This window comes from Rhipicephalus microplus, chromosome 10 (assembly GCF_043290135.1).
Source record: "Rhipicephalus microplus isolate Deutch F79 chromosome 10, USDA_Rmic, whole genome shotgun sequence".
NCBI lineage: Eukaryota > Metazoa > Arthropoda > Arachnida > Ixodida > Ixodidae > Rhipicephalus > Rhipicephalus microplus.
In genome coordinates, this window is record NC_134709.1 from 52,070,175 (window position 1) to 52,084,706 (window position 14,532).

Consider the following 14,532-nt stretch of genomic DNA (forward strand, 5'->3'; position numbering starts at 1 on the left):
TTGTTACAGGCACAGATAATTACACTTTATTCCTTGTACCTTTGATGCGTCCAACTTGTAAGGCTTCTGCAGTGCATACACGTCCCGAGTCTGCAGTATCCCTATCCTATCTCTTTTTTCCTAGAACTAACTCAAATCTCTGTGGTTTCGGTGTGATGTGGACTGTGCGTTTTGGTGAAGCCTCGGGCTGCAGCACACACACGCGCGCGCACATTTGACACGTATAGATACGCGTTATCTTGAAACAACTGTTCATCTTTTCGGCGCGACGTTCAGTCGACCGGCAACCCGACCTGATTTCGATCAAAACGACCACATACAAAAAAAAAACAATTCTTGCTATTGCTGAAAAAAAAATTACAAACTTCACGGCAGTCGCGCAACTTGGCACCAGTTGTACACTCAAGCTTCCCGACGCTTCTAAAAAAACTGTTTATTTGTCGACGTTTCGATCGCATCCCGGTAAATGATTGATTGATATGTGGGGTTTAACGTCCCGAAACCACTATATGATTACGAGAGACGCCGTAGTGGAGGGCTCCGGAAATTTAGACCACCTGGGGTTCTTTAACGTGCACCCAAATCTGAGCACACGGGCCTACAACATTTCCGCCTCCATCGGAAATGCAGCCGCCGCAGCCGGGATTTGAACCTGCGACCTGCGGGTCAGCAGCCGAGTACCTTAGCCACTAGACCACCGCGGCGGGGCCGCACCCCGGTAAAGGTCTTGATTAAGATTGGTCTACGATCATCAAATAAACAGTTTCTGAAAAGGCTACACCTTTTTCGTATTTGTAAGATAAACTTTCCATTATATATATATATATATATATATATATATATATATATATATATATATATATATATATATATATATATGAAGGGAAGGCACGACAAGTCCGGGTATTTTCTATATTGAATGAACTTGCAGATAGCACATTTGAAAAGGAAATTTTAATTTCCTTTTCAAATGTGCTATCTGCAAGTTCAATATATATATATATATATATATATATATATATATATATATATATATATATATATATATATATATATATATATATATATATATATATATATATATATATATTAAATGGCGAGGAAACGATGCTGTCAGACCGCGAAGTAGTCAAGTAATTTCATGCGCGCCACGCCTCTGTTAATTCCGTAAGCGTGCATTCGTTCTGATTTTTTTTAACGGACTAAGACGTTGGCCGACGTAAATTTCCTGGAGCGCCGTGTGTATAAGAGGGCGACGTGCGCACAGCTGGGTTAAGAAGAGCCTGTTGAATCGAGTCAACGTCGTGCACGTCCCAGCCAGCCACCAAAACCCAAGCAAATTTAACCCTGTTGTATTTGAGCGCGGTGGCGTTTGAATCGCGTCACCTCACAGAAATAACTGGTGTCGGTTAAAAGGCATCCCGATCTTGTGCGCTTTGCAGCGTAAAATACTTCGTTTTACAGACTGCCCAAGTTTCTGCGAGTTCATATCCAGAAACACGGCAACAGCTTGTTTCCTTTTTTTTCCCTTGCCGTTGGCTTGATTGGTGTAGTCTGGAAATTCGTTAGCACAGTTTGTAATGCCTTCTCGCAATACATACCTTCCGCCAGAAGAACGAACTGACCCCCCCCCCCCCCTTTTTTTTTTGCCAGAAACAAGTAATTCAAGTTCATTGTTAGCAAAAAAAAAAGGTCACGGAGTCCGCGTCACTGTTTGTGGGCGCAAAAAAAAAATTGTTGATGTCCGCGGACGAAAATTCAAGATAGCTGCAAAAATAAATATTTGGTTTGAGTAAGAACCGAACCGCCACGGTGGTCTTAGTGGCCAAGGCAATCGGCTACCAACCCGCAGGTCGCGGGATCGAATTCCGGGCCGCGGCGGCTGCATAAAACGCTCGATGCTCGTGTGCCTAGACTTAGCTACGCTTTAAGAAACCCCGGGTGGTCGAAACTTCCCAACAATCATTGTTACTCACGTTACAACAATCGCGTTATTCCCCAACAATCATTGTTAAGAACCAAACCGACGCCTTCTGCGTGGTGAGCAGGCGCTCGATCTACCATAAAGAGCTCTATATCCGTGCTTAAAATAGTTGAAAAAAAAAAAGCCTCGTATCCGGGCGCTTCACTGCAAATGTCATCAAAAGGCGATAGTCTTCTGCCGGCCGTACCGTTGTTGCACTATCGCTCACCCTGTTTCGCCGTGTGTGGCGCGCAAGGTCTGTCCTGTCTCGCGTGACACGATAAACTGACTCCGCTCCCTTTTATGTGTTTGCGACAGTGCAGATAGCGTGCGTGTATTCGAAAAAAAAAAAAAACGTGAGAATCCTTGCCGGTACAACGCTTAGCAGTGCCGGCGTTTCACGTGGTTTTTCTGGAGAACTAGGTGGCGCAGGTAGCGCTTGCGGGAAGGAAGCTGAAAGCGAGGAAGAAGTTATCTTGCCTTTGAACTCGTTGTGGTTTAGGGGCCTTTTAAGGGCTCTAGAGCCTTTTTTTAATCAATCGGGTCACTTGTTATTCATTAATTCGTAATGAATCATCACGAAGTTCGATTTGTAATGGAGAGTTTCTCGCAATTTTTTTTTCTTTCAAAAATGCTTTCCGCGCTGGTACGGACGATACGATATGTTGCGTTGTAGTAAGGTAGCTATCTTATCATTAGTAAGCATGCATTTTTTTATTACTGCACGCGCATATTTTTCAAGAGTGGGATTTAAAGTTTGACGGAATACTGAGCGAAAAGCTTAGCTTCCTAGATTTGGAGGAGGAAGAGGAGGAAAAGAAAAAAATTGCCTGATTTTCCCGATGAGAATTGTGAGAAAAGGCGAATGCATTTCTGGCGCCGTGAGTGCACGGCGTAGTAATTTTATTGGCATAAATTAATGACTAGACGAAGATTTGTACCGTAACCATTTATTTAGACATGCTTCAGCCAGCCAACGGTCGAGTGTGGCGCTCGTATCAGTTCATTTATAGAGTGCCTCGATGCGCGTGCCCCCGCAGCGGAGCGCGCGGGCATCAAGGCACCCTATTCATTTATATATATGTACGAGCGAGCGGGCGTAAAAATGGGGCACAAAGTGGAGAGAAAGCGAACGGCGAGACTAGGAAAGACGAAAAGCACTGCACGTTGGCACCTGCCCTCGCCTACACTGCCTCTCCACATCCGGGAGCTCCGCCTATAGCTCCCGCGATACGGGTGCCCTCACAAGCCATTGCGCGCTCCTCCTCTCCACCCGCCTTGCCTGCTCCGGCTAGGGGCGAGGATAAGCGCGAGCGCCTGCAGCTGTTGCTAAGGGAGAGGGAGTGAGAGCAAAGAGATAAGTGCCAGCGCGGACACCGACGGACGCCTGACATGGCCCGACTAAGAAATGCATTCGCATTTAAAACAGAGGGACAGGGACGTCAGCAAGTTATCATACCAGCTGACTACCCTTTGCTGAAGAAGAGGGCAAGGGGAATGAAGGATGATAAAACAAAGAAGTTACGAAAGCAGAAAGGGGAAAAACGTTAGTACGTTAGACGACACTGCTTAAAGTTTGTTTTTGAGACTAGATGTCCGTAAGAAACGCTCTCAAAGCCTTCCGTGCCTAGGACGGTTCAGGCCAATGTCCTTTCCGATGGTCGATTCTCTAGCTTATCGTTAGACAGTTGACATGCGAATTAAAGCTATAGGGGGCTAAAGATGACATATACAACGCCGATTTAGGCCAGAATAGGGATCGTTAGACAAATGAATGCGGCTTAGCAGGCCTAACCCAGGATGCGACTTCACGTGGCGGTCCAGCGGCAAAAGCTCCGCATTTTACGCGCTGTGCTGGCTGGGCTTGATGAATAAATTTGAAATGTGCAAATTCAGAAAGCTTACGATCTAATCTTTCCAACGACACCTGGTGTTAATGCCTGGTCTGAAGCGTTATTGTGAAAATAGTGTGAGCAACAAAAAGCATTTTGGTTGTAGAAGCCTCTGTTGTACTGCGAGTGCGGCAAAACTCTTCGATATAACAATGCGAAATATACTGTGCTTTTAGACGAAGTGCTAGTCAAGGTTTATATGAAGAGATATTGAATATCAATGAATTAGTAATTTATCCACACTCCAATAAAATGATCAGAATAACAAAAGTTTGTGTTTAAATATCTTTTTCTTTTCATTAAAAACACAACAATATTATTTAGCGGCTCTGTAGAATGCAACACGCTTACTTTCCATGCGTGGTTTCTTTGTGTACTGAGTAAACCTCGAGGAATTATCGTGTCAATGCGGTAGTTCATGCCGCTATTTGGTGACGCATAACCGTCGAAACGAGTGATGCTCATAACTCCTGTTTAATGAAGCAGCAGGCCACTCTCAAGGATTCTATGAGTAGAATAATTTTTTTTTAATTTCTATTAGAGATCCTATAAGTCAGCAGCGCGTTTAGGTAATTTTTCTGCTGGCCAGTTCCGTAGAAACTGGCTTTTGTTTTAGATGCGAATCGACAGCGAGTACGGCACATTAGTATAGATGCATATTGTGTCTTGTATCTACTTGTGTTCAATAACTAGACGACCCAGTGCTTCGAACAAAATATTTTTAATAAATCATAAATCTTACAGGCGTTTTTCGTTGGTAGCGCCATCTATGAAATAAAGAATAAGTTGTTTTATGTGAGTTCAAGCGTTCGCCAAACTTAGCGCAACTAAACACACACACGAAAAAAAAATTGCCCGCAGCTTCCCTCGGGGGAACACTGAGGAGGATGCGGAGCATATAATTGGTTAACGGGGTGTTAAAGTGCGACTTACTTGGGTCGATGGCTAAATTGGTTAACGCGGTTGTGAAATGGGGTGTTAAATTGCGACTTACTTGGGTCGATGGCTAAATTGGTTAACGTGGTTGTAGGAGGGGGTGTTAAATGAGTGAACACGTACACACGTATGTGAAAGGGCGGCGCTGGTCGAAGGGACGTCGATCATTGTGTTTGTGGATTCGTTCGAATTCATTTCACCGCGACCTTGGATGTCGACGCGCCGTACAAACAAACCGACGAGCGGCAACTGAGCGAGCGAGCGCCGACCTTGAGTATATATACAGCTCGACGGCGCATGCACTGTCAGCTGTTGAATGTTCTCGAAGCGCGACGCCACATGCGCGTCCACTGGAGAATCAGGAGAATTGTAGATGTCGAACGCGGTGTGTAGAGGAGGAAGGGTGCACAGATGGTGGAGGAGTGAAGCGCGCGCGGTGTGTAGAGGAGGAAGGGATGCACAGATGGTGGAAGAGTGGGCGACGGCGCGACGGCGCATGCGCGCGCGTCAGCTGTCGAATGTTCGAGAAGCGGTGCGGACGGCGCGGACGGCGCGGACGGCGCACTACAAGGCGCGAGTATAAGATGCTTCCGCATCTAAAAAATCGGCTGTACAGGCATGGATTATTTCTCTAGCTGGCTTCATATAGTTCGCCTCACTAGTTCTGGTACACTGTACTCGCTAGGTAAGTCTAGTCGCCGCGCGTTACAAACACCACCGTCAAAGGAGGAGGGCTTATTTATGTATGTACCCTTTCCACTCGCACCACGTCAGCAGGTGGGGCGAGCGGCAAATCATCAAGCGGCAACTGGTTTCAGTACGCCGGAGGATAACACCTTCGTCGCGCGCCCACAGAACCAGCGTTCTCCGGCGCGTCTTAGTCATGTTACAGTGGCTAGAGCCGCTGTAGTTATGTGATGTCTTCGTGGTTCAGCTGCTGTGTTTTGCGCGTTTCTTTTCGTGTTTTCGTGCCTGCAAGGTTCCAAATTGGGAAAGGAAGTACGCTGTCATGTCGTGCAAATGATATGTATGTAGTGACGCTTCAAAGGGGGCACAATGGTGAACGTTCTCGAAGCTTTCGATTGCCGAAAATTTCAGAGTAAGCCTGTAGAGCACCTTGCCGACAACTTCCACTGACTAGCAGTGTTATAAGAGGTACCCAAGTAGGTAACTACATCCTAGTTGTAACGATGTGACAGAAGCGAGACTGTGTCCAAGATGCAGGGCGTTTTGGTCAGCGCGGCAGGATACGCAATGTATGGTACCCTGGAAAAAGTTAAATCGTCCCAAATGCAGAGACGCGCTCGCTGCGGATAAGACGATCACCGTATCTGCCACTCATGAGCGCGACGGTGTCGGGAAAGCAGTTCGACCAAGGAGAACTACTCTACCTGTAGTGATAACGCTGTTGCGCTCTGCTACTTTCTCTCTGAATATACGTATCCTTTTCTCCAAGTCTATTTCTTCCTCTATCTTTCTGCATTTATTTCTATCTCACCTTATCTTTTTTTTCACAGCTCTCCCTCTCTCTCTCTGTATACTCTCTCCCCGCCCGATCGAGTTATTGCATCCCACGACGGACCAATTGGTGCAACGCAACAGTGCGCGCCCAACGCACTATGCTGGTCCTTTGCTACAAGTAAACGATTTGCAGTGCTACGAAGTAGCACCCTGTACATGCATTGCCATCACGGCTCAAAAAGAATACACTGTAGAAGCAGCGGTGAACAATTTACTGCACGCAATGCTATACATGGGGGCGCATGTTTGCAGCATCCTTTCCTCAAAGAAGACAATATATATTAATTTCCCGCATTAGAAAAGTTTAATACCATATAAGGATTAACAATTCAACGTAACGGCTAGTGAGACATGTGTTTTATGGGACTCGCCCCGCCGCGGTGGTCTTGTGGCTAAGGTATACCCGGCTGCTGACCCGCAAGTCGCGCGATCGAATCTCAGCTGAGGCGGCTGCATTTTCGACGGGGGTGCGAATGCTGTAGGCCCGCGTGCTCAGATTCGGGTGTACGTCAAAGAACGCCAGGTGGTCACAAAATTTCCAGAGCCATCCACTACGGCGTCTTTCATAATCATGTGGTGGTTTTGGGACGTTATAAACCCCACGTATGAATGGAATGAATGATTTATGGAAATGACTTACGAGATAGAAACCATCTGGCGTAGCGCAACTGGACAGGACACCAGAGAGGAACGTTCAGATGAGCAAAGGTTTCAACACTTAACCGCACTGTGTTTAGAACACGAGCTATAGCTGCCAGTATTCCTTACCGTGTGTCTAGAAAAAGTGTTTAACGATTGAGAGTACTCGGTACTCTGCTACGGGAGAACTTTAAAGCGGTCCCTTAGTTGTTTATTAAAGGTGTTAACGATTTAGAGTACTCGGTACTCCACCATAAGAGGGCCGACAGCCGTCCCGTGCGCCTCATACTTGATAAGGCCTGTTTAGAAAATGTTTAACGATTTTGGCTACTTGGTACTCAACTATAAGAGAGCAGTATGCCGTCCCTAAACGCGTCGAAGCTACCTTGAACACAGCGCTTACATTTTCGCGGCGTCATCAAGCGATCACATCGTTACGCCGACGTTGTATAAAATGAATGGAACAAAACGAGGATACGCCATCCCGTAAAACCTCCGTGTACGTCCTAGTTATATCCATGGTTTAGTGAACACATCTGTCTATTGTTTGGCAAAGCGGCGCGCAGAAAAGATCCAAAAACAGAAGGTCCTTAAGCTCGCTTGACACCCTTTAAACCAGGGGGTCTCAATATCAGCTCAGCTGGCTCGTCACAGTCGTCGAGAAAATTTACTCAAGCAAGGGCCGGAACTGATGTCAGCTAGCGTTGCCATATTGAAAGACGACGTTTCCCATAAAAGACAATTGAGTTGTCATTGTATGGTGTATCTGGTACCGTTACTGCAACACATCGATGCGTATATCTGCAAAACGACCGATATCTGGGTGCCGAATTTCGTAGTTTCGATTCGCGCTTTCGGAATACACATCGCCACTTCCCGGTGTGCCTCGCGACCCCTCGCGAGCCCGCCGTTGAGTCGATTCGCTCGGACTCTCACAGACCGGGTGAGTGCATGAGTCCTGTCGAAGAAAATTTTTTCTGTGTCAATCCGAGTGGGTTCGGTTGGGGAAAATTTTGGTGAGAGTCGGATTCGGCGAAAACACAAAACGTTTGAGTGAGTCTGAGTGGGCTGCGCAGTTTTTGCCGACCTATGCTGCTCGAAAAAAAAAAAAAATACTTTAGGCTAGTCTCGTCTGTATAGCTCGTGTGCATACTCGAGAAAAAAAAAAGAGGGGGAGGGGGTACAACATGGTCATGTCAAGGCCGAGAACCGTAAGCGGGACCGCGTGTTTGAGGACTCCTATATACCTTAGGCGAACATTTGTCATCTTGCAACGATATGCCGCGTATTTTCCCTGGTTCTGCTGAAATTCTTAGGGATTGAGAACACTTAACTAAACAAAAAATTACTTGGGGGTCGTTAGATGTTAGAAGAACCGCTATTCCGACGCCGCGACTCGTGGGTTCAACCGAAGAATAGTCGAGCACTCATCATCATTATCATCATCAGCCTGACTACGTCCACTGCAGGACAAAGGCCTCTCCCATGTTCCGCCAGTTAACCCGGTCCTGTGCTTGCTGCTGCCAATTTATACCCGCAAACTTCTTAATCTCGTCTGCCCACCCAACTTTCTGCCTTCCCCTAACCCGCTTCCCTTCTCTGGGAATCCAGTTAGTTACTCTTAATGACCAGCGGTTATCCTGTCTACGCGCTACATGTCCGGCCCATGTCCATTTCTTCTTCTTGATTGCAGCTATGATATCCTTAACCCCCGTTTGTTCCCTAATCCACTCTGCTCTCTTCTTGTCTCTTAAGGTTACACCTACCATTTTTCTTTCCATTGCTCGCTGCGTCGTCCTCACTTTAAGCTGAACCCTCTTTGTAAGTCTCCAGGTCGAGCATTGAAGGCGACTCTTGATTGATCGCGAGAGGAAGGACGAAAGGTCCGGTCGGGTCAGTGAAGGCCTCTTTTTTGCGGGGTCAAAGGTCACTCACGGGCCGTCTCCCCTGGATTATACCGCTCACTGCGCGCACGATTGCGTGTGCTCGCGCTGTCGACATAAAAAATCGCACCGTCGGGACGTGACCGACCCAGTTGGGCGAGTTGGCGACGGCGCCGAGGCGAACCGCTTTCTCGCGGTCGCCGGGGCCGAGTTGTTTCGAGTGACCGGCGACGGACGGACCTTCCGTTACGTTCGAGCCGGACGTCCTTGCGTTGGGTCAGCACAGAGGGTTAATTCGTTCCCGTCCGCCTTACTCAATGACTTAAGTCAAGGTTGCGGGTTCGATATACGTCGCGGCGTTGATCGATGACGTCCAGCGATCCACGAGCGGAAAGCCGTTCGACGGAGGCCGTGAGGTCGTTTTAATATTTCGCTGTCTTTCCAAAGCTTGGTAATTAAATTGGCGAGTCTAATTACCGCGCTCCACTCGTTTACCTTCTTTGACGTCCGCCGCGGTGGCGTATCGGTTATAGTATCGACTGCTGACCGGAAGGTCGCGGCTGTAAGCACAGCTGCAGTGGTCGAATTTTTTATGGAGAAGTATAGTGCAAGAGACCCGTTTAATGTGCGATGTCGGCTCACGGAAATGGAACACCACGTGGTCGAAATTTCCGGAGCCCTCCGCCACGGCGCCTCTCATAATGCGGCTTGCCGAGTTTGACGGAATCGTCAAAGCTGTAGGGATCGTAACTTAGAAGTGTGGCAGCTTGGGCTTATATTTGGTATGGCATGGCGATAGTTATAGCGTGAGAACAAAACGACGACACAGAGACAAGAAGGAGCGCTCGTGTCCTTCTTATCTCTGTGTCGTCGTTTTGTTCTCGCGCTATAACTATCGTCATTGCAGGGATCGGCGCGCGCAAGGTTCCTCCTCTAAAAACGGGGATGGGTGCGGGAGCGGGTGAAGTTTCTCCGCATCCCCTTTCCCGACACCCTCGCCCCGAGTCCCTTGGTATCTGAACGCAGTGCAACGGCGAGGTATTGATTAAAGGGACCTTGAAACGGTGACGATAGTTATAGCGCGAGAACAAAACGACAACACAGAGACAAGCACACAACTCTGTGTCGTCGTTCTGTTCTCGCGCTATAACTATCGTCATGTCATACCAACTAGCCCAAGCTGTCACTCTTCTAAATGCCTGAAACGGTGCTGACGATCTTGTACAAACACATTGGACCGGTAGACCAAGTCCCAATGATCATTTACTAACCAATTTGAGATCTATTCGTAGACTTTGTAAATTATTGCGCTTTAAAGCTGCCAATCGTCGCAAAACACTGCCACTCGGCCAAACGCGTTTTCGAGCGCCCATTCACAGTGCGACGTGCTCTGCCCACTTGACGTCACCGTGGTTGCTGATCTGATTGGCTGCGGAACGCGCGGCGCAGATCCCGTGAAGGCGGAGCTTAGCCCCGAGCTCTCGAAGGAGAAGTTAAGGCAATTGAGGGTGAAAGGCGGAGGAGGAGGAGGGTACTTATTTATTACTCGTAGCTCCGTTAATTAGGGGTGTCTCGATTGAATGATGGTGCCCAATAATTTGCTCAAGTAGTAGTCTAATCAAAAACGAAATGTGAAAAAGAAAAACCGGTCCAGGTACCATTTAATTAGGCCTATAGTTTCGTTTTTGAGTCTTTCTCCCCTAGGGAATGATGGTGCGTGCTATTGATGCAAAAACTGGGCTCCGGATATCCGGCAGGATTGCCGGCCGTCCTTGGTGGGCAAGCGGCAATGTTTACACTTGAAAAACAAACAAAAACGAGTGCTCGTAGCTCCTTTTTCGTGAGCTCTGGCAGAGCACAGACATGTTCTGTGTATAAAGGAGTCGTCAGCATGTTTGTGCGGGTATGGCGTGTGGCTCGGGTGTTCTTACTCGATAGCTTCCGTAAATCGAAGCTACAAGTTTAACTGGCTACATTTTCAGGAGCGAATTGAGGATGAAGAGAGTGAAATAAGCGACTCAGTTGCAACTACCAAAGGCAGTTGTTATTTTCATGTTACGAATCTAACATAAGTGGTGAAGTAAAACGACGAAACGGAACAGAAAGAAACGGAACAGAAAAACAAATTCGTGCTTACCAAACAACGTAATCGTTTGACGCAGGCGGCTGACATTGCAGCGGAAGTGGTCATTCGGAATGGCATCGACTGAAGGTGACAGGAGAGGGAACAACTGGAGTGTTAAGGGGGACTCTTTCGTTCTCTGCGCAATGGCGTAGCCAAAAATGTTTTTGGGGCCGGCCGAGGATCAACCATATTATTTGTGAATGTTTAATATTGAAAATTTGGAAGGGGTTGTCCCCCAAGCCTCCACCTCCTCCCCCTTAACTAAGTCACCGGGACGAGTAGATCACCCCCAGCCCCACCCTCGGCCCCGCAAACTTCATCGTTCGTTCTTATTGGGGTCCCCTCTTGTTAAAGAATGAGTTCTCAGGCGCGACACAGAATCCCCCTAGCGTGGAACGCTCGACGACAAACGCTCCTTAGCGTCGCGCCGCGCCGCCAGAAACTCGTCCACTCTACAAGAGGAGGCGGGTGTCAAAACGGGTTCTGGACCTCTCTCGATCGGCCGCGAGCGGCGGCGCTTGTGTCTATCTTCACAAACAATCAGAGCTACAACAATGGGCGTCGCTTACGCAACGGCATGCCGCCGGTCGTTTATATACTAACGACCGCGTTCTACACCGCGAGGGGGCGCTGAAGGCGGCGACGATGGTGGCGCCCCCAAGCGTTTCTCGCCGACCCGGCGGCATAACGGGTTCGCTTCGCCACCTTCTCTCTCTGCCTTCTTCTTGTTTACTTTCGCCTGGACACAGAGAGGTTACTGTTTGCTCCTTCCTTATTCCCAGGTCTGCCACTAACACCCTTCTCTCTTTAAGGGGAGATAAAAAGTGGGGAGGGGGCGTTCGCTTACGTATTGCGGCGTGTTGTGATTGCGGTTGCGCGAGAAAGAAAAAGTCGTTCGACCTGCCGCGACTCGCGCATTGCCGTCACGTTTGAGTAGACAGCCTTGTGTAAGTGAGGAGGGAAAGGGGAGAGAGAGGAGTAGCTAGCGTACGCCTAGCGCTCTGCTCTTGATCTATTCCTTCCTTTTCGTGCACTTTTGTAGTACAGGAGCACGAATTTCTTGCCCCGGCTGCCCCCAACCCTCCGTTGAGGGGGTACAGTCGAAACCCACTTTCCCTGGCCGTCACGTAAGGAAGGAAGTATAGAGGACGAGGAAAACGACGTAATAAAGCAGAAAAACGGTAAAGACCGTGAGACCGCGGGGAACAAGCCGGGGGTAAGAAGGAAATGGCGGGGGAGAGGTGACAGTGGTCGGGGTGGTGCACTCCTTTGCCTTCTCCCATCACCCGCTGCCCGTATACCTCCTTTCACTTAGTAGACTTTCTCGTTCCCGAAGTCGGTCAAGCGAGATTTTTGTCTTGTCGTTCGCCGACGCTCGCACTCTTGCGCCTACCTGCCTTGCCACGTGTTGCGAGGGTTACAACAGGAGAGGCTTGCGTGGTGTACCCTCTCCCAAAACGCGCGTGCGAGACACACTCTCTCTCCCTCACTTTCTCTCGATTCCACTGCTGCACGGTGTCGCGTCGTCTCGGTACATGCCTCGATTTTCTCGCTCAACGCCGAAACTCCTTTCTCCTCCGCATCACCGCTCACCTAACAGCACAATCTACCACCCTCCCCCTCCTTGCACCACCCTTACCCTCCCCCTTCCTTGCTTGTGCTGGCAAAGCATCGCAACCGTGCTCAAGTGCTCACTTGGCTAGCGGGGACTAGCGCGAGTGTTGTACCGTTCACTTCCATCGTGAACCCCGTGTGACGTCACAAAGATCGACAACCCGCCGCGATACACGCAGCTGGTGCTCAGTTCTTGGTATTCGGTGCCTGAATACCTCGCGTCGGTAAGGAACGCTGCTGCCGCTGCTTCTCCGCTGTGGTGACGTGCGTCGAAAGAACGTCCGAGCGTCTTCGGCATCGCTTCAACCTCTGCGGACTGTGCGCGCGGTTCTCCATTGCCGGCGGAGAAGAGGACCACGCCGTTTCGCCTTGCTCAGTTCGCGAGAAGACCGGAGATACCGTTAATCGAGCCTGGCCGAGCCAGTCATGACGTCTCCAGCGGTTTCCAACGGAACTCGGTGAGAATGCTGGTCATCACTGTAGCCCCCTTGTCGTTAAAAAAGAAAGTAGTAATTACATTGCGTTATAGTTGTTATAGACACGTAGACAGGAAAGGGCATTTATATAAATCTGATTACTGCCTACCGCGCTACCGATTACAAAAAAAAATAATAATACACTGGAAACACAACATAGTTTCGATGCTCTCTGATCCTGTTCTTTGCTCTCTGATCCTGTTCTTCCAAGCTGGCAGCATTCTCAAAGCAAAAAAAAAAAAAAAAAAAGAGAGAGAGAGAGAGATAGAGAGAAAAGAATGCAACGAACTGATCATTTTCAGCATGTTTTCTTATGTCCGCTGCACGATGTCTGTGCCGTTGATCTATGCCTCTCCCACTGATCTCCATTTCAGTCCATGTTCCGAGTGCTGGTTCCATTTGCACCCTGCGAATTAACTCTTTTAATTTCATCGCTAAGTACATCTCAGTCGCTGCCGTCCTAGGCTTTCTTTTCCCAACCCTTGGTAGGCGCTCCGCTGCTATAACTGACCACTACTTGTCCGCCTACGCGCATGGCCAGTCCAAATCCGCTACTTTCGCTTAATATCAACTATGAAATATAAACTATGCCTGCTAGTTCGATAACTCGTTCTACAGTCTCGCGGTCGAGTCCTGTAGAAAGTCAACGCATCATGCGATGGAATTTCGGCGGCCGTGAACGCAAGTTCTTTTAGAGTTCTAGCTGCTCTTGGAAAACGCACACAAAGTCAACAGAAAAGTAACAAAACCCTTTTGCTTGGTGGGTATGTGTTCTACTAGCGAGGTTACCCTTGCCAGAAAATGGGGATCGAATTTAGATATAGAAGAGATAATGCATTACAAAAAAGACCAGAAAACACACGAGAACGTGTGGATACTGCTCTCTCTCTCTCTCTCTCTCTCTCTTTATGCGTAAAACCTTTCACGGCATGCGTTAAAGCAACATGAAAACTTGGGATGACGGTGACAGGCGTCAAGAACTTGTCGTACGAGACAGCGCTTCATCCGTGCGTCGTTCTTTGTGCTGTGTGTGTATGTGTTATTTTGCGCTTTTTCCCCCCTACGTCTGACCCAAATGGCCCAAGCATCCGTCTTAGCTCAATTTGTGACTGTAGAAATGAAACGATTAGAATGCTTGGTTAACCGGTTCTCCGAATAGCATTGCCCTTGCATCGAAAATTTAGTTTAATAAAAAAAGTGCACATCTACAGATCTGACTTCTGACTGGAATACCAAACAAACATAAATGATAGTAATTGTTCGGGTTTTACGTCCCAAAACCATAATATGACTGTAAAAGACGCCTTAGATGAGGACTCCGGAAGTTTCTACCACTTGGGTTTCTTTTTTTTAACGTGCACCTAAACCTAAGCGCACGGGCCTCAATCATTTTCGCCTTCATCAAAAAATGTGTCCGCCACGGCCGACATTTCATCCCGCGACGTGCGCCTATCGTTGATCCCGTTCTCCAATAGCCACGTCG

General features: G+C 48.2%; 2 protein-coding genes across 4 annotated transcripts in view; one reads left to right on the forward strand and one right to left on the reverse strand.

The window, feature by feature from the left end:
- The window catches only part of Cdc50 (cell cycle control protein 50A), a 69,253-nt gene that overhangs the window by 43,365 nt on the left and 11,356 nt on the right, over nt 1–14,532 (reverse strand). The window lies entirely within an intron of this gene.
- The window catches only part of mmy (UDP-N-acetylglucosamine pyrophosphorylase mmy), a 91,148-nt gene that overhangs the window by 2,832 nt on the left and 73,784 nt on the right, over nt 1–14,532 (forward strand). The window contains exon 1 of one of the 2 annotated variants that reach the window (XM_037432155.2): nt 12,854–13,031. The exons of the other annotated variant lie outside the window; for it this stretch is intronic. Coding sequence (XP_037288052.1) covers nt 13,000–13,031 — 32 coding nt within the window. The 5' untranslated portion in view covers nt 12,854–12,999. Of the gene's footprint in view, nt 1–12,853; nt 13,032–14,532 lie in introns of those variants that run through there. 2 annotated transcript variants of the gene reach the window in all.